Source organism: Artemia sp. Qi Xiang Cuo, chromosome 8 (assembly GCF_049724085.1).
Source record: "Artemia sp. Qi Xiang Cuo chromosome 8, ASM4972408v1, whole genome shotgun sequence".
In the NCBI taxonomy this organism is placed as follows: domain Eukaryota; kingdom Metazoa; phylum Arthropoda; class Branchiopoda; order Anostraca; family Artemiidae; genus Artemia; species Artemia sp. Qi Xiang Cuo.
In genome coordinates this window covers 47,953,633-47,974,845 of record NC_142801.1, presented here as the reverse complement: position 1 = coordinate 47,974,845, position 21,213 = coordinate 47,953,633, and the positions used below count along the sequence as shown (strand labels likewise).

The following is a 21,213-nucleotide window of genomic DNA, read 5'->3' as shown; positions in this document are numbered from 1 at the left end:
CAGTCATCTCAAAAAGAGTTCCAGTGCATGGTCATTTGACGGTCTCATTGTTAGTTATGTTTTGTAAAATATTAAATAAATGGAAAATATTTTTTTATTTTACATTAAAGTAGAGAAATTTGTCGATTGCACGAGGGTTCTTGCCCCCTTCAACCCTCCGCTATTTGCACTAATGTTGACCGAATATTGAAATAATTATTTTCGTGAAAGCAGTTTAGAATGCAATAAATATGATCATTTGGTAATTGAAGTGTGAGGTGATAATTGCCGTTTAACCAAATGGTTTTTAAACTTATTAACTGAAAAATTCACTCTTTAAAGCAAACACTGTATAGTATTGTTCCGAAACTATTCAATGGTGTATTACTTTTGGTATTACTGTGTAAACAGTCCTTACTACCGTCCATTTTGTGTTAACTTTCGAAAAATTTTTGCATGCAGACCATGCATGGTCCACGTATATATATATATATATATATATATATATATATATATATATATATATATATATATATATATATATATATATATATATATATATATATATATATATATATATATATATATATATATATATATATATATATATATATATATATAGTATATATATGAGTGAGAGAGAGTATATATATATATATATATATATATATATATAGATATATGAGTGAGTGAGTGAGTGAGTGAGTATATAGATATAGAGAGAGAGAGAGAGTATATATATATATATATATATATATATATATATATATATATATATATATATATATATATATATATATATATATATATATATATATATATATATATATATATATATATATATATATATATATATATATATATATATATATATATATATATATATATATATATATATATGTATAAAGACGTGCATTCGACTCTCTTATCCACGCAGCGATGCTTCTGAAAGCTGGTAAACGTGGATTGAATCTGGAGATTATTCGTTCTCTTCGGGATTTATATTCAAGACTTCATTTCCGCCTGAAACTATCCCCTGATAAAGGGATGCCTCTGATTCCGCGTAGACAACTTATCCCAGTCAAGAAGCTGTCACCTCTCCCGACCTCTTTAATAACTATGTTCTGGAAGCACAAGATTTGTGCCCTCCTTTACTGATTTTGTCTTCTGTAAACCTTTCCTTTAAATGCTATGCTCACGACATCCTAAACCTTAGTGGAACTCTTCAACGTATTTTTGGAATCCTTGAGGCGGAATATCAGAAAATTGGGCTTGAATTCAACTCTTCCAAATCTGATATTTTCCTGTTTAACTGGAAAACAAATTCCTCTGCCCCTTCCATCACGCTTGGATCCAGTTCTGTTCAACCTATGGATCACCTTATGTATTTAGGTCTGTCCATTGCTTCTTCTATCCGACTCACCCGAAAACTTCTTTTTGAAAAATTCAGACGTAGAATCTCAGCAGTTTACGCTTCCATTGTATCTTGTAAACTTCGTTTCAACCGACATCTTCTAGGAAGTCTATATAATGCTGTTACCCTTCCCCATATCCTCTACGACGCACCCTTCTGGAAACTCCTAACTAAAACTGACAAGAGTAAAGTTCGATCCATGTTCTTTCGTTTTGCCAAATATTTGCTTCATCTGCCTCCGTGGTATAGAAATTCGCTCACTATTGCGAAATTCAAGGTTGTTGACCCAGAGGTTGCCATCACTAGACGGATAGCGAAGCATAATAGAAAAATTGATAAGAATTTAAATGATTGGTCCCATATTCTTAATCATTGATATATTGCCTTTTTCTCCTATGGTCCGTCGTGTTGTGTTTTTAATTGTGATGGATCATTTTCAATTAATTATAATAATAATTTATTTCTTGTGTAATTGTTTAACGTTTCTGTTCTGCAGCATATATAGTAGGTTGCGCCATGTTGAAGATTTTTTTTTCTTTTTAGCACATATATTATATAAATTGATGGTGCTGTTATTGTTCCTTAACTTATCGCCTTCGGCTTTAACCTTGGACCCGAAAATCGTTTGCGTTTATTGGTTATAGTATAATTGATTCATGTATTGCCATATTAATAAGTATAGTGAATTTTAACGGTTAATTTGTCACGCGACTGGAGCCATACCTTGCAGCGGTAAGATAGTGGGCACATTAGATAGTAAATGTGTGAGTTTATACTCTTTCGCTTAGAAGTCTTTTTCTTTTTATTCTGGTTTCTTTCGTATATTTGCTTGTCTTGTATTTTGCAAAGTGTCTAATTGCTGTCTTTGTTATTTTACTATTTTGTTTTCTCTTAAATCTCCGCCTTGTCGCTTTTGTATGATGGGTTTTCAAATAAATAAATATATATATATATATATATATATATATATATATATATATATATATATATATATATATATATATATATATATATATATATATATATATATATATATATATATATATATATATATATATATATATATATATATATATATATATATATATATATATATATATATATATATATATATATATATATATATAAGAAAGATTGTGCCACCGCGTGGCTGTAAAGTCTCTGACACCTCGAGGCTATTTAAGTGTTTCGATACATATAAACCGATTGGTTGTTTCAGGGTTTTGGCTCGAGAATATTTTGACCTTTTTCGAATCAAAACTGTTTTTTTGGTGCCAAAAAAGTAGAAATCAGCACTTTCTTGTGGCGTGACTTCTCCTGTTGGTTTAAGTTTTTGCTTGAGTTAGCCCTCTCTGTGGCTACTGATTCGACACAATCACTCATTGAAATATCAAAAACAAATAGCAGGCATTTGCACCCATTCTTCTCTGGAAAATTCGAAATTTCCTATTTCTGTAAATAAGGGCTTGAAACTTCAGCTCAAGGATTCTTAGATATTTTTTAATTTTATGGTAGAACCTTCAAGTTGATCCCACTCCTTTTTTGGATCATTTTTTTTCAATTAATAAAAACACACTCACCAAAAAGAAGGTTTTCAAAGAAAAGTTAAGAGCCACATCAAAACTTAAGACGAGCAGAAATTAAGTCCTATAATAATTCAAACTTATTAAAGGCCAGAAATCCAAATAAATAATCACATAAGCATAAGGATAACAGGTACTGATATAGACTTTTAATATAATTACTTGGTTTCAGCTATATCTGATGAAACCTACATAGTCCCCATTTATGACGAACTATATCAATCCTTTATATATGACAGCAAACGGCGTACTGTGACTATAGAAGCCTTAGGTTCGGAGAATAGAACAATGCATTACCTTTTAAATATGGATGAATTATATATGAACAGGTATTATTTAGAGAAATGCAAATGCCACCCAAGTTGCTAGTCTTACATGTAACTGCTAGGAATGGCAGTTTTGACATTTGTTAACTACCAGTTTCAAAGGGAGCTGATATAAATGTTTGACTTCAAATAATGACACGGCTTTGATGATAGCTTTGTAAAACATCCTTTCATCTAGAAAAACTCCCAATACAATTCAGTCATCTGTCAGTCATTCAGTCATTCAGTCAAGAGATCAGAGGGCAACTAACAACGCCCACGATACAATGCCTATGATATTGGTCATACTCGTAAATACTTTTTTTTTTTTTTGTTCCCAAGCCCACCATGTCCCTAAACACAGCCAATCAAAATTTTGAGATAGCCATTCTGTTCAACGGATTTGAAAGGTCCTGAAATTGTGTATTTGAGGATTACGACCCCCCCCCCCACAGCCCTCAGGGCAAGGGTTGTAAGTTATGCCCTGGGAGTATGTAAACTTTATATAGAAAGGGTGATCGTATAAACTTCGGATTGGATTGCTAATCAGAAGTTTTAGTGCCCTTTTTGAGATTCAGAGGGATCGGAAGGTGGATACCCCCCCCCCCAAACATTGTATTTTCCCAAAATACATCCGATAGAAATTTTGAGATGGCCATTTGTTATCGTAGAAACTTCGAAAAAGGCTCATTCGATTGAAAATTGAAAGGCTAGTGCCCTTTTTATTAGTCAAAGGTGATAGGAGGGCAACAGCCCCCCCCCACCCGTCTCAAGACCAGAACACAATTTACGCATTACTTAAAACAAAATACGTTTGAAAGGTGTTCACCTTACTTACTTTCATAAATTAAAAATTATCAAAACCTTAACGAAGAATTGTCAGTATATGTCAATTTAACCACGGTCATTTGTTTTTTTTTTTCAGTAAAGCGCAAATTGTATTCTGGTCTTGAAAGGCACAGGGGTTATCAGCCCTACTCATGTTAATTTTTGCTCGTTTTGAGTTTGACTCGGTTATTCATTGTAATTTCTGTTTGTCTTGAGTTTCATTTATTTATTGAGTCATTTGTGGTAGTTTTATGCTTGGAAGATTATTTGACCTTGTTTTTGCTCATTCTAGGCTTAATGGAGCTCTTTACTTATCTTTGAAAAACTTGTCTCGTGGAAATATTTTTTTAAATTAGTCACTCAAAAGGAACATTTTGAGTTGTCCATTGTATGTTTTTCGAGAAGCTGAAAATCAAATTAGTGGATATGAAAAAAAAAAAAAATATGAGACGTAACTTGAGTGCTCCGAGTTTTGGCGATTTTGTTCGAGTTTTCATCTAAGGATTGTTTGCTTTGTCAGTCTTGGTGGACAAGTGACATCTAGCAGAAATTTTAAGACCGTAGGATTTTCTATGTACCTCTGTATCTTGTTCCTAAAATTATTATTTTTTGCTTCGCACACCTCCTATCTCTTAAAACAAACTCGTGCTAATACGTTTGAGCCTTTTTATGTTTGCTTTTTTTGGAAATATCGGGGTAAAAACAAAAAACCTGCTCCTGTCCCCTTGTGTGACGTTCTGGGAACAAATTTGTGATCCATTCGATTTTCTGGGCAAGTTGCTTAGAAATTCTGTCGAAATTCCAGACAGCATTAAGCCTTTTGCTGAGCTCAGGATAAAACGGAAGCACTTATATTTGTCAGATTTTAACAATTTTCTTATTAATGCATAACAAACTCTTGCTTAATGCTAGTATATTTGTTATTTGAAATAGTTTAACATTTCTTTTTGTATGCCGTTTATATTTCTCAGCAATGTGTGTTTCATTTCGACCAAATATTCTCTCTGCTCAATATCCCTGTTGAACTCCCGTAATCTGTTTTGTATGAAAATTTATGTGCAAAATATGACGATGGAAAATTGTTCCGGGATCACCCGGGCTTAAATGTTGGCCTACATTTTGTTATGAAACATGCCCAAGTCTGCTCTTAGATTACAAATATAAATGTTTTGATAACAAGTAACAAGAATTCTTTATGCGAATCGCTCTGCACCTACTTCTATCCATCGCTCATTACTTACTGTTCATTGCCTTGAAGAATTTAACAGACTGGAAAAAGTTTTGGGGCATGAGGTGTTTCTATTTCTGACTAGTTGCACGCTCAGAAGCATCTGAGCATAATTTCTTCCTTTACAAATATGTCATTTTATTTAACTATGTTTATGTTACCCTTCTAATTTTTGAATTTACACTGCTTCTTTTTTTAATCTCATCTTTTTAAATTAATTCTTTTATTTGTTTCAGTTTAGTTGAAGGTTCTGTCTGTGGAAATATGTTTGTTGAGCCAGGTGAGGAATGCGATTGTGGACTGCTAGAAAATTGCAAAAATCCATGTTGCAACGCCGCTACTTGTAAACTTTATCCAAACGCAACTTGTGGAACTGGACCGTGCTGTGATATGAGGGTAGGTGCCATAGTTTCTCTGTGCTCTCATGGTATACATACAATTCTGCTACCAGTTTAATCCTAAATTGGCGCCCTAGGAATCGGAATTACTCTGTAACATCAAATAAATAGTTCAGCTGTCAACTTTTTTTTTTTTTTTTTTTTTTTTTTTTTTTTTTTTTTTTTTTTTTTTTTTGCCTCCTGAGATATTGCCTGTTTTGTCTGTCTACAAAAAAGAAAAGACATAAGTCACATGGACTTCGAACTTGTTTTTCTCTGCACAATGAGTAAAGTTCCATCAGAGGTTTTTTTTCCATATTCAGTGACCTGATGCTAAAAAAATGTATTTTCTGATTTTTTTTTTTTTTTAAGCATTGACTCTTTCCAGCTATAAATTAGTAATACTAAAGTATTTTGAACTAATATTAGACCTTAATGTGCAATATCCAAATCTCTGTCCCTAACAAAATACTTTTTAGGAGGGAAGGCCTCAAATACTTCCTAGTGACTAAGCCGTCAAAATCTTTTTAAGGGACCCTTCTCCATCGTTTGTAAGCTTTTAATACTCCGGAAAATGAATGATCTGCTATGTGGTTGAATTGGCCAAAAAGAGTACTAACTCCTGTTTTGCAGATGTGTCAGCCGAAAGCTCCTGGAACTGAATGTCGTGCTTCTCGAAGTGTCTGCGATCTACCAGAGTACTGTACTGGTTCAAGTGAGTTTTGTCCTTCTGATGTCTTTAAACAGGATGGAACTGGATGTGCCCAAGATAAAGTAAGTAAGCTTGTAGGATTATCTAAGAACTAACTGCCGAAGGTTTAAAATTTGACAATGTGGAAGATGGATGGAATAATTTTAGGAAAACAGTTTGTGAAGCTGCTGATGGGGTCTTACGGAAGAAAGTTAGGAGCGCAGCTATCAATGTTAGTGAAAAATTTTTATGTTTAATAGACCTGAGAAGGGGCTTGTACAAGGATTATCTGAGTTAATGATCATATGAAAACAAAAGGAATGCAAAGATTGTCATTTTCGGCCAACCGTCTAGGGTTAAACAGAAAGCAGGTCGTCCGCGGTTGGGGTGGGAGGATGTCATAAAGAAAGATTTAAAGGAAATGGGAACTTCCTGTGAGGGTTTAAAGAGAGAGGCTTTGAATAGATTGGGATAGAGGAGAAGCGTGCGTAGCTGTGTCTCCGCATAACATATATTTAATACATAACCTAACCTAGGTACCTCCCCCCCCCCCCTAAACCCCAAAAAACAACAATTTAAATATTGTAAACTCAATGAAAACCACGCCTTACATTCCATTTCTCTATTTAAAAACGCGTTTAACGGGTATCCATTAGTAGTTCCTTGTAAAATAAATAGCGGTGGGTACCATAAAGTGCACAAGAACCATCCCCGCTCCCGAATATAAAATATGTTCGTACGGGCCTGAATTATGTTGGAATTTTTTGAGAGTTACATTTTTAGCGGAACAGATAATATGGTCATAACTTATAACAACCGATAGAATTCAGAAGAGTGCATGCTTTTGCAAGAATAGGAGGTTGCCCTCCGATCCCTTTCGACTATTAAAAAGGGCACTAGCCCTTTGAATTTCCAATCGAATGAGCTTTTTTTGAAGTTTCTACGACAACGCCTCCTATAAAAACCTTATATGCCCCCAGGGTCTAACTTAAAACCCTTGCCCCAAGGGTTGTGGGGGAGTGTCCTCCTCAAAAAGATAGTTTCTATTTGGAAATCAACTGCGCTGAACAAAATGCCTATCTCAAAATTTTGATTGGATGTGTTTGGGGGAATGATGGGCCTGGGGGGGGGCTTGTGGCTTGTTGCCATCCAATCACTTTCGACTATTAAAAACGACACTAGCCCTTTGAATTTCCAATCAAATGAACCCTTTTCGAAGTTTCTACGACAACTCCTTCGATACGAAGTGCCCGGGTATGGAGAAGAAGACGAAAAAATAAAAAAAAATAATGCATTGTGCATTTCAATATTTTTTCATTACCATTCTTTCTATATTCTGAAGATACAATATCTATTCTTTTCTATTTTATAATGTCTATCTAATATATAATGGGACACTCTAATCTTATATATAATTTATTATATCTCTTTAGTTATATCTTTAGATTATATCTAACATTTAATTTTATTAGATTTATTCGTTTTGTATATAACTAAATGTTTATTTTATTCTAAAATTGTGTTTATTATTTTATCAAACAGTTCGTGGAAACGAACTGTAAGTAAGGAGCGACTCGGCTCAATAGTAACCAAAACTCTAAAAAACGGATTTTGATACCAATAGATATATCAAAAGAACTGGATTTTTATGCTGATTCCAAATATATAAATTTCATTAGGTTTAGTCTCACCCATCAAAGGTTACGAGCCTCAGGCGGTTTGGTGCTGCGGGTAGTTGTTGTTAGTAGTAGTAATAACTGCCGAGGTGATATCAAAGAAAAGCTGTAATGCTAAAATTATAAAAATGAAAAAAATTGTATGATAATATTAATAAATTCGCGGATAAGTTACCTATGTTTAAATTAACCTAGCTTATTCATTATTTGTTTGTCTAACCTTTTTCTAATTCTGGTATTTGCCGCTAAGAAAATAAAGAAATCATACCATACAAAAATATTGTAAGATGTTGAATAAAAGCTCGGGAAATAATGTCATACCGATCTACTTATGATAAATTCAATACCCAAGTTGTGTTCAAAATAGTAAACAAAGAAATCGAAATTTTCCCATTGAATATTATAATATGATGGCTAAATATTGCGTATGATTAAACATTAATTTTCTAGGCATATAGTCATTATTAATGATGCCTAAAACAGAAATAGTAAATTGGTCTCTTTCAAAGGTGCTAATTTTTCTTCATTTCTGGGGAGGGGAATGAAATTTACTCATTTTCCAGAACTTCAGGCCTTTTTTTTTAGTGGATCTAGCCCCTCTATCGCATGTTTTTTGTTCTTTCTTATAGGGAGGGGGGTTATTCCGACCGCCGCCTAAAGCTCCCTGAAAGTTGGCACCTAGGGCTGGTGGACACATGGACAGATGGCGTGGTTTTTATAAAAACGGATCATTTGTTGATGGTTCCTATTTTGTGGGCAGTGGTTACAATGCGAAAATTGACTTATTGCATATTCATATGGGTAATCAAATAAGAAGGATAGTGTTCAACTTTTTTGCTGTCATCCAAAATCAAGAGCAAATCTGTGCGAAGTTACAAGGTTACGTGACAAAAATTAATAGCTGAATGTCGTTTTTCGCACTAAGACACATGCAAAAGGAGACGCCTATTATTGTTTCAGACGTCACTAATCGATTGATTAAAGCTGATAACCATATAAGAATCATCTGGCTCAAAACCTGTTTTTTTTTTTTTTTTATTAGACGGTGCTAGTGGCTAAAGTAATGGCTATATATAGGAGGCTATAGTAGCGGTTATAAGTACTACCTGCGGGAATTTTTTAGCTTTGATATAATAGCCGCGCTCCCTATATCTAATCGTGGGTCTTAGTTTTTTCCTCTCAGGTCTCTGATTTGCCGAACTTTCCCATTTTACTTAACTCAGCGGAAGAACTGAGGCCACAGACAAGTGATTTCTTAAATATTTGGCTAAAATAAAAACCCGGATTGCTTTTTTTTTTTCAAAAACCGGAAACCGATTTTTGCTGGCCTAAATGAGGTAACAAGATCCTATAGTATTTATTCCGTGGAGGGGGGCGGGGGCGGGGGGAGGTATGTCGTACCTTGTAAAATGCATTGAATTATATTGCAAAAGTGTGTTTTTATAATACCAAAGTACGTTGACCGTAGGAAACACCTTACACATGACCGCAGAATTGACTGACTTTTTTCTTGGAAGTTGAAAAAAAAAATTGAAAAAGACATTTGTATTTTCTGCTCTATGGCGAGATTTGAAATTTCAAGTTTTTTCGTATTTAGGTGGAAAACTGAACCCTGAACATTGAAATGCAAAATTCCAGCCGATTCATTTAACTATAACCACTTAAGAAATAAAATATTAAACATTATTTATTGAGTTTTGATAATGGAGCATAAGTATATTCTTTATTATTTTCTTTCGGTTCTTGTTGTTGTTCTTTTTTGCTCATGTCGGTGTTACCTTCCTTTTTTTCTTGCCAGACATTCTTTTTCTAATCTGTTGTTTTGTTCTTTTATTTATTTGTTTGCTTTTTCTCATGTTGGAGTTAACTCTTATCCTTGTTATAATGAGCAATTACGAGGTCGTTGTCAAAGCTATGTGTTGAGTGTTTACAGTTGACTCTCGATAATTTAAAACTCAATGGACCAAAATAAAATTCAAATTACCGAGATGTTCAAAATAACAAGGGTTCAAATAATCAAGAAGGAACAAGGAAGAATTTCAAATAAACAAATGATTTATTGAAAATACACAACACGTATATGTAAACCCATACACATTTAAACTCCTTTATTTAACTTCTTTACTATTTATGTGTATGGAGCATGTTAAAAACCATACGAGCGAAAGAAATATGTTGCATAGTTTTTTTTTTTTTTTTTTTTTTTTATGAAGCAACTCCCATTGTAAATTGAACAATTCATTTTCAATAGTGAATAATTGGAGTAAGTGTTTCTTCTTTTTTATGCTCCTCCTAATCTTGAAAAGTCTACAATTGGGCATTGGTTAAAGCACCATGGACAGGAATTTTATTGTCGACGAGACAAAATCCTCAAATATAAACTAATCACACTTCAGTTAGAAATAACCTTTCTATGTCTAGAGGAATCAATACTGACAAATCTCGTGGCTCTAGTAACCTTGCGAAGTTTTCTGTTTTCATAGCAAACCCACTTTTTTTTTAAGCAGTCATGTAGGGTGGCAGAACGGATATTTTTCCAGGCCTTATCAGTCATAATTTTAGAGGTCAAAACTGTTGTTTTCACATTCACTTTTATCAATGCTATCCAACAGAATTTATATATTTTTATAGAGTATTTCCAACCAAGATGTCTTTGTTATAAATTCAAATTATTGAGGTGTTTCTTTTTCAATTTATCAAGTGTTTTTCAAGGGACTGAGAAATTCTAATTATTGAGAGATTCAAATTATCGAGAGTCGACTGTATTATTTTGTTACAATGTTGTATACTTTGGAAATCTGACGTATCAAAAAGAAATTTTAACTGATTTCAGGGTACCCGCAAATACCAGTAAAAAACAAACAAAAAAAGCCTGCTATTTTTTTTTGTAAAAACTAGACAAAATTGCAGACCTCACATAAAAGCTTCTTTACTTTGCTTTTAGTTGACAAACACTTAATTGATGAATGATTAATCAGCACGTTTTAATTAAAAAGATACTCCGTTTGACAGGTTTTTTTTTTTAAAAGAACAGTTAATTGATTTAGGAATGATGAAGTTCGAATCTTTAATATTTACGGCGAAAATTTTTGATGAATATCAGTATTCAATGAAAACGTTTTCAGCTGCAGAAAAGTTTTTAAGCTATTAGAACCCTTCTTGCTTTTGCATCTATATGATTCTAAGCAAATAGGCGAGAAAGATGTTTAAAGTTATTGACGTAATGTGAACCTGTCCCATGTGACGTAATCTGACGTCACACGACGTAATGTGACGTGGCGTCTTGTGTAATGTGACGTAATGTGAACCTGTGTTTGGAATCTTGTTTTGAATTCGTTAATAAAAAAAACAAGACCATCCCGGTCGTTAAATAGCCTAAGTTTTGTCAATAAATTTCTGTTTTTTTTTTGTCAAAATCTGTGTTCTCAAGTATGTTCAGTTAGCACATGTTTTGGCTTTCCGTGTAATTTTGGACAATTTCTTTCTATTTTTTGTGTATTTTTGACGTTGTTAAATTGCATGTGTCATTATGAACTTTGAAGACTGTTAACGTTTATTGCTTTTGACCTTCGAAAATGAGGCAAAAGTCAGTGCAACTTACATCAATAAGCTAGTATGAGCAGTAGTTGTAATGGATATGAGAGCGTCCATTAAAGGACTACTCATTTGCTTGTCACGGATATACTTGTTGAATAAACTGAATATTTGCTGTTTGCCAATCAGACAGTTCATGAAGCCGATTTCAGTGAAGGGATTGCGAGCGTACGTAATAAGACTAAAAAATGACACGAGTTGCTAAATTGAAAGACCTGAGTGCTAGTCCTAAGTTGCTAAATATAAATAATTTACCATCACCGTATAAACTTTTAAATTATACAGTCATCGGAAAAGTTGAAGTAATTATGGATCGCTATTTTTTATGAAAAAAAAAGAAAAAAAAAGCTGTTGACGGATTCAACCGTGGGGCAGCTTAAGACGCTAAATCGTCTTACTTACCTACTTTTTGGATATTAACAAAATAATATACTAACGAAATATGAAAGCTCTTTTTTTAATCCAGTGGATTTATTTTCTCTTCCTTTAGGCATATTGTTATCAAGGAAAATGTAGCACGCGGACGGATCAGTGTCAGCTATTGTGGGGGAACACTGGGAAAAGTTCAGAACCGATTTGTTATAAGCAAAATCTTCATGGAAACAAAACAGGCCACTGTGGCTTTGACAGACCGTCACAAAACTACTCTAAATGTTCTTTTGAGTAAGTAGCTCGTAACTCCTTTAATTTTAGGGATAGAAATTCTGTATTTGAGTTATATTTTTGAAATGTTTTCTAGGCCTGTATGTCAAAGAAGAACTCTGTAACTCTTGAGGAGCTGATAGCTGTGGTTGCTAACCAATTTCATGTTTCAATGTTCAGAAAGCAATGGAAAAAGTTGTCATTTTATTCCTCCCTTGTTTTTAAGAAATATGTCTAGGAAGTGTTATTCATATGATTTGGATGTCTCCTCAGAACTCAGAAAGTCTGAATATAATAGCTTGACTAAATAGCCCATATATATAAGGCAGGGAGGAATTTAGGACTGGCTGCGTTGAAACTAAAACACCAAGTCTCTGTAGATTTTGCTGTTGGATTCACAAGATATACAATTTAATAAGCTCTAAACATGGTAGATTGGATGTGACGTTTTCGTGTTTGAGTGTAGCTCAAACGACTTAATGTTGTGATGAACTTGTAGTGTTTATTTATTTATTTGTTAGCCAGTATACAACTCGGTAAATAGAAGAGTACAGAAAAGAAACTAAAAGCAGAAAAAGGGACACCTGAACCCATTCAGAAAAAGCACATAGTCAAGAATGTTGAAATGATGGAAGTCGACAGTTATTAACATCAGATAGTCTCTCTTCGTTGAACCAACCTTTGCATACACATGATTGATTCCACATTTTTGCACAATTCTCCATCACGGTACCAAAGTGGAAGAAAGAGCAAAATTTTATCAAGCTGAAAGTATTGAATCATCAAAGATGAAATATTCCTTTTCGAAAAGGGGATAAAACCTTGGAAGACATAACACGGAATGGTCGCGAATGATGGAAAATAACTTGCATAACGCCTTATGATACGTCCCTCTATTAACATCCCTCTGTTACGTATAATTTTCAAGTAATGTAAAAATAAAAACATAATGTAGTTCCTCGTGGTCCATTATCGCACATTGGTTATCCATAGAAATTTCGTGGGAATTTATTTAACCGACAGTTCCCCTTCCCCGTTGGCCCTGTGGAAGCTGGGATTGAGCCCAGGGTCGTATTTTTCTAGTTTTAACTAAAAAATTTATATTATTGCCCGGACGCCATAAATATTTTTGCAGTTTTCATAATAACCTTAGCGATTCTGAACTGAAAACTAAAATAAAATAAAAATTGAATTTGTTTTCCACGGAAACATAGCACAAGAGATACACGCTTTAGAAGTTGGGTCAAGAAAAAGTGTGGTTCCAGGAGACAATTACTATGTTTACTATGTTACTAAGTTAGTTAGTATGTTTTTCAAAAGGACAATGTGGGTATTTAAAGGGGTAATAAAAACACTTCCACCGATCCAAGTTGCAAACTGGATCACAACTTCTTATTATTCAAAGTATGATTTTCAATCTTATTGTCCATCTCTTACTAGGATGCGAGCTACCTTTGGAACCCTGATGAATAACCCTTCTGATGGTGCTTCCCAACTCTGAACGGATTAGCTATTCTATAAGAAGGATTAGCCAACATGCCATCGCTGTCTGGTTAATAGTGTTGATTCAGTTCAATTCTATGGACTTTCTGCCCATTGCATAACTTTATATATATCACACACAAGAGAAAGACTTCGGCTTTTCTATATAGCAAAAACCTATTAAAGAACGAAGCACGTTGTCGTCGCTTTTACCTAAGCCACTATTTAAAGTACTGTTCAAAAGATATGTGTGTTATATTTCTTATCAAAGGATATGTGTGTTGTATGATGATTTAGTTTTTTATCTAAAATTGCATTTATTTTATTATTATCTTTCGTTATTTACAAAAAGTACGCAGCTATAAAGATTAGCTTTCAAATGAACCCTTAAACTCTCTCTATGATGTTCCAGTCCCCCACAACTGGCGAAAAGAAAAGAATAGAAAAATGAGCCTCATCCCTGCTGCCCATGCGAAAAACTGATTGGACAATGTAATCACCAATGGAGATTGTAATAGTGCAGTTTTCATTTCGTTCCGACACCATTTTTGTGGGGCTACTTTTCAAAATTTTCATTGTTTGTTTTCGCAATAAATTTTTAATAATTAATATTAGTGGAAATGATAGTTACTATTTTTAATTGATCTTTAAATGGCGGTTCTTCGCTTGACATTTTTTTTTTTTTTCAAAACGCGTTTTTACATTTTTGGTTACTATGGGCTAGCTAAAGTTCGTTCTTTAATAGGTAGCAGCCTGGTGCTACAATGATCTTAACAAAAGGTAACTAATCTCAACTGAGGCTCATTCACAATGAGATTGAGCTAACACTGGGGTTGAGCTAACATCGATGTTTTAGGTAATGTCAGATCCGTTCAGTATAAGAATAATCTGATTTGTTTGTTCAGGATTGCTGGGATAAAATTCTTATACAATTTTCTTTTATTTAGTTATGGACTGATATGAAGTTCTCTGAATCCCAAAACTGTTCATAGAAATTGAATTTAGATGCTATCTCGAATTAGTTACGGGATTTAACTAAACTTCAATTTTTGCTGGGCCCAGCATCAGCTAAAATTGTGACGTTAGAAATTGCGATGTTACCAAAGGCCTTTTTTCTTGGTATTTGGATTGTCAGATTTACAATCAAATCGCCAAAATTGGATATCGCTTGAAAATCCCGTTGTTTACTCAAACTTTTCTTGATATTCCAGAAATTGAATTCTTGCCTGGATCAGCAAATAGACAATATTTCTTACAGCATCAATATTAGTTAACAGCATCAATTCTCCAAACATTTTAGAGGGAGAGGTACGCAGATATAACTATCAACAAGTTAATGTCTATATTCTTCAAGTACAAAAAAAGGAAATGAAATTTTACGTTGCAAATTGGAGTAATGCACCTGTAGTACTTGGTCCGGAGGAGACAGAGTGTACCTAATAGTGTTGCAAGCTTTATGATCATTTTTTAAGTAGCGCAGGTCAACTCCTTATTGCGCAGGCCAGCTCCTGTCTTTGCTAGTGTCTGCTTTTGTGTTGGCTAGCCCTCTATTTTTGGGTAGGGTATTTGCTATTGTGTTTGTGTGTGTGTTTTTGTGTGTGTGTGTGTGTGTGTTTGTGTCTGTGTGTGTGTGTGTTTGTTTGTGTGTGTTTGTGTGTTTGTGTTTTTGTGTGTCTGTGTCTGTGTTTGTGTGTGTGTCTGTGTGTGTGTGTGTGTGTGTGTGTGTGTGTGTGTGTGTGTGTGTGTGTGTGTGTGTGTGTGTGTGTGTGTGTGTGTGTGTGTGTGTGTGTGTGTGTGTGTGTGTGTGTGTGTGTGTGTGTGTGTGTGTGTGTGTGTGTGTGTGTGTGTGTGTGTGTGTGTGTGTGTGTGTGTGTGTGTGTGTGTGTGTGTGTGTGTGTGTGTGTGTGTGTGTGTGTGTGTGTGTGTGTGTGTGTGTGTGTGTGTGTGTGTGTGTGTGTGTGTGTGTGTGTGTGTGTGTGTGTGTGTGTGTGTGTGTGTGTGTGTGTGTGTGTGTGTGTGTGTGTGTGTGTGTGTGTGTGTGTGTGTGTGTGTGTGTGTGTGTGTGTGTGTGTGTGTGTGTGTGTGTGTGTGTGTGTGTGTGTGTGTGTGTGTGTGTGTGTGTGTGTGTGTGTGTGTGTGTGTGTGTGTGTGTGTGTGTGTGTGTGTGTGTGTGTGTGTGTGTGTGTGTGTGTGTGTGTGTGTGTGTGTGTGTGTGTGTGTGTGTGTGTGTGTGTGTGTGTGTGTGTGTGTGTGTGTGTGTGTGTGTGTGTGTGTGTGTGTGTGTGTGTGTGTGTGTGTGTGTGTGTGTGTGTGTGTGTGTGTGTGTGTGTGTGTGTGTGTGTGTGTGTGTGTGTGTGTGTGTGTGTGTGTGTGTGTGTGTGTGTGTGTGTGTGTGTGTGTGTGTGTGTGTGTGTGTGTGTGTGTGTGTGTGTGTGTGTGTGTGTGTGTGTGTGTGTGTGTGTGTGTGTGTGTGTGTGTGTGTGTGTGTGTGTGTGTGTGTGTGTGTGTGTGTGTGTGTGTGTGTGTGTGTGTGTGTGTGTGTGTGTGTGTGTGTGTGTGTGTGTGTGTGTGTGTGTGTGTGTGTGTGTGTGTGTGTGTGTGTGTGTGTGTGTGTGTGTGTGTGTGTGTGTGTGTGTGTGTGTGTGTGTGTGTGTGTGTGTGTGTGTGTGTGTGTGTGTGTGTGTGTGTGTGTGTGTGTGTGTGTGTGTGTGTGTGTGTGTGTGTGTGTGTGTGTGTGTGTGTGTGTGTGTGTGTGTGTGTGTGTGTGTGTGTGTGTGTGTGTGTGTGTGTGTGTGTGTGTGTGTGTGTGTGTGTGTGTGTGTGTGTGTGTGTGTGTGTGTGTGTGTGTGTGTGTGTGTGTGTGTGTGTGTGTGTGTGTGTGTGTGTGTGTGTGTGTGTGTGTGTGTGTGTGTGTGTGTGTGTGTGTGTGTGTGTGTGTGTGTGTGTGTGTGTGTGTGTGTGTGTGTGTGTGTGTGTGTGTGTGTGTGTGTGTGTGTGTGTGTGTGTGTGTGTGTGTGTGTGTGTGTGTGTGTGTGTGTGTGTGTGTGTGTGTGTGTGTGTGTGTGTGTGTGTGTGTGTGTGTGTGTGTGTGTGTGTGTGTGTGTGTGTGTGTGTGTGTGTGTGTGTGTGTGTGTGTGTGTGTGTGTGTGTGTGTGTGTGTGTGTGTGTGTGTGTGTGTGTGTGTGTGTGTGTGTGTGTGTGTGTGTGTGTGTGTGTGTGTGTGTGTGTGTGTGTGTGTGTGTGTGTGTGTGTGTGTGTGTGTGTGTGTGTGTGTGTGTGTGTGTGTGTGTGTGTGTGTGTGTGTGTGTGTGTGTGTGTGTGTGTGTGTGTGTGTGTGTGTGTGTGTGTGTGTGTGTGTGTGTGTGTGTGTGTGTGTGTGTGTGTGTGTGTGTGTGTGTGTGTGTGTGTGTGTGTGTGTGTGTGTGTGTGTGTGTGTGTGTGTGTGTGTGTGTGTGTGTGTGTGTGTGTGTGTGTGTGTGTGTGTGTGTGTGTGTGTGTGTGTGTGTGTGTGTGTGTGTGTGTGTGTGTGTGTGTGTGTGTGTGTGTGTGTGTGTGTGTGTGTGTGTGTGTGTGTGTGTGTGTGTGTGTGTGTGTGTGTGTGTGTGTGTGTGTGTGTGTGTGTGTGTGTGTGTGTGTGTGTGTGTGTGTGTGTGTGTGTGTGTGTGTGTGTGTGTGTGTGTGTGTGTGTGTGTGTGTGTGTGTGTGTGTGTGTGTGTGTGTGTGTGTGTGTGTGTGTGTGTGTGTGTGTGTGTGTGTGTGTGTGTGTGTGTGTGTGTGTGTGTGTGTGTGTGTGTGTGTGTGTGTGTGTGTGTGTGTGTGTGTGTGTGTGTGTGTGTGTGTGTGTGTGTGTGTGTGTGTGTGTGTGTGTGTGTGTGTGTGTGTGTGTGTGTGTGTGTGTGTGTGTGTGTGTGTGTGTGTGTGTGTGTGTGTGTGTGTGTGTGTGTGTGTGTGTGTGTGTGTGTGTGTGTGTGTGTGTGTGTGTGTGTGTGTGTGTGTGTGTGTGTGTGTGTGTGTGTGTGTGTGTGTGTGTGTGTGTGTGTGTGTGTGTGTGTGTGTGTGTGTGTGTGTGTGTGTGTGTGTGTGTGTGTGTGTGTGTGTGTGTGTGTGTGTGTGTGTGTGTGTGTGTGTGTGTGTGTGTGTGTGTGTGTGTGTGTGTGTGTGTGTGTGTGTGTGTGTGTGTGTGTGTGTGTGTGTGTGTGTGTGTGTGTGTGTGTGTGTGTGTGTGTGTGTGTGTGTGTGTGTGTGTGTGTGTGTGTGTGTGTGTGTGTGTGTGTGTGTGTGTGTGTGTGTGTGTGTGTGTGTGTGTGTGTGTGTGTGTGTGTGTGTGTGTGTGTGTGTGTGTGTGTGTGTGTGTGTGTGTGTGTGTGTGTGTGTGTGTGTGTGTGTGTGTGTGTGTGTGTGTGTGTGTGTGTGTGTGTGTGTGTGTGTGTGTGTGTGTGTGTGTGTGTGTGTGTGTGTGTGTGTGTGTGTGTGTGTGTGTGTGTGTGTGTGTGTGTGTGTGTGTGTGTGTGTGTGTGTGTGTGTGTGTGTGTGTGTGTGTGTGTGTGTGTGTGTGTGTGTGTGTGTGTGTGTGTGTGTGTGTGTGTGTGTGTGTGTGTGTGTGTGTGTGTGTGTGTGTGTGTGTGTGTGTGTGTGTGTGTGTGTGTGTGTGTGTGTGTGTGTGTGTGTGTGTGTGTGTGTGTGTGTGTGTGTGTGTGTGTGTGTGTGTGTGTGTGTGTGTGTGTGTGTGTGTGTGTGTGTGTGTGTGTGTGTGTGTGTGTGTGTGTGTGTGTGTGTGTGTGTGTGTGTGTGTGTGTGTGTGTGTGTGTGTGTGTGTGTGTGTGTGTGTGTGTGTGTGTGTGTGTGTGTGTGTGTGTGTGTGTGTGTGTGTGTGTGTGTGTGTGTGTGTGTGTGTGTGTGTGTGTGTGTGTGTGTGTGTGTGTGTGTGTGTGTGTGTGTGTGTGTGTGTGTGTGTGTGTGTGTGTGTGTGTGTGTGTGTGTGTGTGTGTGTGTGTGTGTGTGTGTGTGTGTGTGTGTGTGTGTGTGTGTGTGTGTGTGTGTGTGTGTGTGTGTGTGTGTGTGTGTGTGTGTGTGTGTGTGTGTGTGTGTGTGTGTGTGTGTGTGTGTGTGTGTGTGTGTGTGTGTGTGTGTGTGTGTGTGTGTGTGTGTGTGTGTGTGTGTGTGTGTGTGTGTGTGTGTGTGTGTGTGTGTGTGTGTGTGTGTGTGTGTGTGTGTGTGTGTGTGTGTGTGTGTGTGTGTGTGTGTGTGTGTGTGTGTGTGTGTGTGTGTGTGTGTGTGTGTGTGTGTGTGTGTGTGTGTGTGTGTGTGTGTGTGTGTGTGTGTGTGTGTGTGTGTGTGTGTGTGTGTGTGTGTGTGTGTGTGTGTGTGTGTGTGTGTGTGTGTGTGTGTGTGTGTGTGTGTGTGTGTGTGTGTGTGTGTGTGTGTGTGTGTGTGTGTGTGTGTGTGTGTGTGTGTGTGTGTGTGTGTGTGTGTGTGTGTGTGTGTGTGTGTGTGTGTGTGTGTGTGTGTGTGTGTGTGTGTGTGTGTGTGTGTGTGTGTGTGTGTGTGTGTGTGTGTGTGTGTGTGTGTGTGTGTGTGTGTGTGTGTGTGTGTGTGTGTGTGTGTGTGTGTGTGTGTGTGTGTGTGTGTGTGTGTGTGTGTGTGTGTGTGTGTGTGTGTGTGTGTGTGTGTGTGTGTGTGTGTGTGTGTGTGTGTGTGTGTGTGTGTGTGTGTGTGTGTGTGTGTGTGTGTGTGTGTGTGTGTGTGTGTGTGTGTGTGTGTGTGTGTGTGTGTGTGTGTGTGTGTGTGTGTGTGTGTGTGTGTGTGTGTGTGTGTGTGTGTGTGTGTGTGTGTGTGTGTGTGTGTGTGTGTGTGTGTGTGTGTGTGTGTGTGTGTGTGTGTGTGTGTGTGTGTGTGTGTGTGTGTGTGTGTGTGTGTGTGTGTGTGTGTGTGTGTGTGTGTGTGTGTGTGTGTGTGTGTGTGTGTGTGTGTGTGTGTGTGTGTGTGTGTGTAATAAGACAAAAGCTGAAAATAGCTTACATTAGTTCATATTTTGTTCTTATTGTACATGGAAGTAACTGATGGTTTCATTACGCTTTTTCACCATTCTACAATTTTTTTGAAACATTATTTTCCCTGATTGTCGGAAGTTGGATTGTCAACCACAGTCCAGATAGTAATAGTTGTTTTCCCTTGCTAATCTTACAATCAGGGGCTGTCATTGAAAGGCCTTATTTTTTGGTACATCTGTTGATTTGATTTTAAATATGTCAATATTTAAGTATATGCACAGCTCGTGACAGATCCTTTTGGAATAATATATGAAATCAAAAATAATCCAAATCATACAACAGGGAAGAAAAAGGTACTCCGGAATGAGCTTGTCAAAATACTGATTAAGGAGGATAAAAAGGGGCGCAATCATCGATGAATCCAAGCAATTCAATTCACCTTTGGACATATTTGCAATCACAAGCTTTATAGTGAGTTTAGCTGTGACCATTCCAAAAGCTAGCACATATAAAGCACAATGACTTTCATATAGTTCTGGAGATTTTGCAGCGAATACATATGCAAAAACAATGGCCATGCAAAGGGGTATGGCGGGAGATAAAACATTTGTTTTAGTCATAGTAGATCTGTTTTTACCAGCTCCTTTGAATAAGATTGCATAAAGTTGTGAGAAAAGAATGATGACATATATTACATGGGTTAGTGCACTACCCATCAGACGTAATGATAAAACATCACCGAAAAGTGTCAGAGACCAAATTGACGGACCGAATATTGCTGATGTTAATTTTACTGCCATCACCATGAACTGAGCTTCCGTGGCGTCAAATTTTCTGAATTGTAATGTCCCTCTAACATATGCTTCCCAGTGGGCGCCGTAAAAGATAGTAACAGTAAATAAGATTTGAAGAAGCATTAACCAAGGGTGATAACCTAGTTGAATGGCAAGACACGCAGAAAGTCCAACACAAACAACGGAGACTGAATCACAGCCATGGTCAAAGAGTTCACCAAGGGGTGAAGACGATTTAGTTCTACGGGCTTGCTTCCCATCTATGGCGTCTAAGCTTTGGTATATGAATAGACCCAACGCACTTAATAGGTAGCTCCATCTAGGCGCCTCTTGTTTACCATCAGGTGAGTATGCTATAAGAATAAGAGTGGTACCTACGTTAACTAACAAACCTATAATGGTAATTAGATTTGGAGCCAACCACATAGGGCATAGTTGTGTAAGCCAAGACCACCATTTGTGCATATAAGGGTCTAACACACTATCTGAAACACAACTGTATTTGTGGTTTTTCACATTGATCAACTGTTGAGAACTCAATATACTATTCCTAGGCTGTAGAAATTCCAAGTTCATTTTCTTTGCAGTCTTCGCTTGATATTTTAAAATAATTATTTAAGATAGGAAAAA

At 37.3% G+C, this 21,213-nt stretch overlaps 1 protein-coding gene and 1 pseudogene across 2 annotated transcripts in view; one reads left to right on the top strand and one right to left on the bottom strand.

The window, feature by feature from the left end:
* The window catches only part of LOC148949495 (uncharacterized), a 216,254-nt gene that overhangs the window by 169,926 nt on the left and 25,115 nt on the right, over positions 1–21,213 (top strand). For both annotated transcript variants that reach the window (XM_089093515.1, XM_089093517.1), the window contains 3 exons: positions 5,574–5,733; positions 6,348–6,488; positions 12,166–12,338. In XM_089093515.1, coding sequence (XP_088949641.1) covers positions 5,574–5,733; positions 6,348–6,488; positions 12,166–12,338 — 474 coding nt within the window. The remainder of the gene's footprint in view (positions 1–5,573; positions 5,734–6,347; positions 6,489–12,165; positions 12,339–21,213) is intronic.
* Positions 19,996–21,186, bottom strand: LOC148949496 (choline/ethanolaminephosphotransferase 1 pseudogene; annotated as a pseudogene).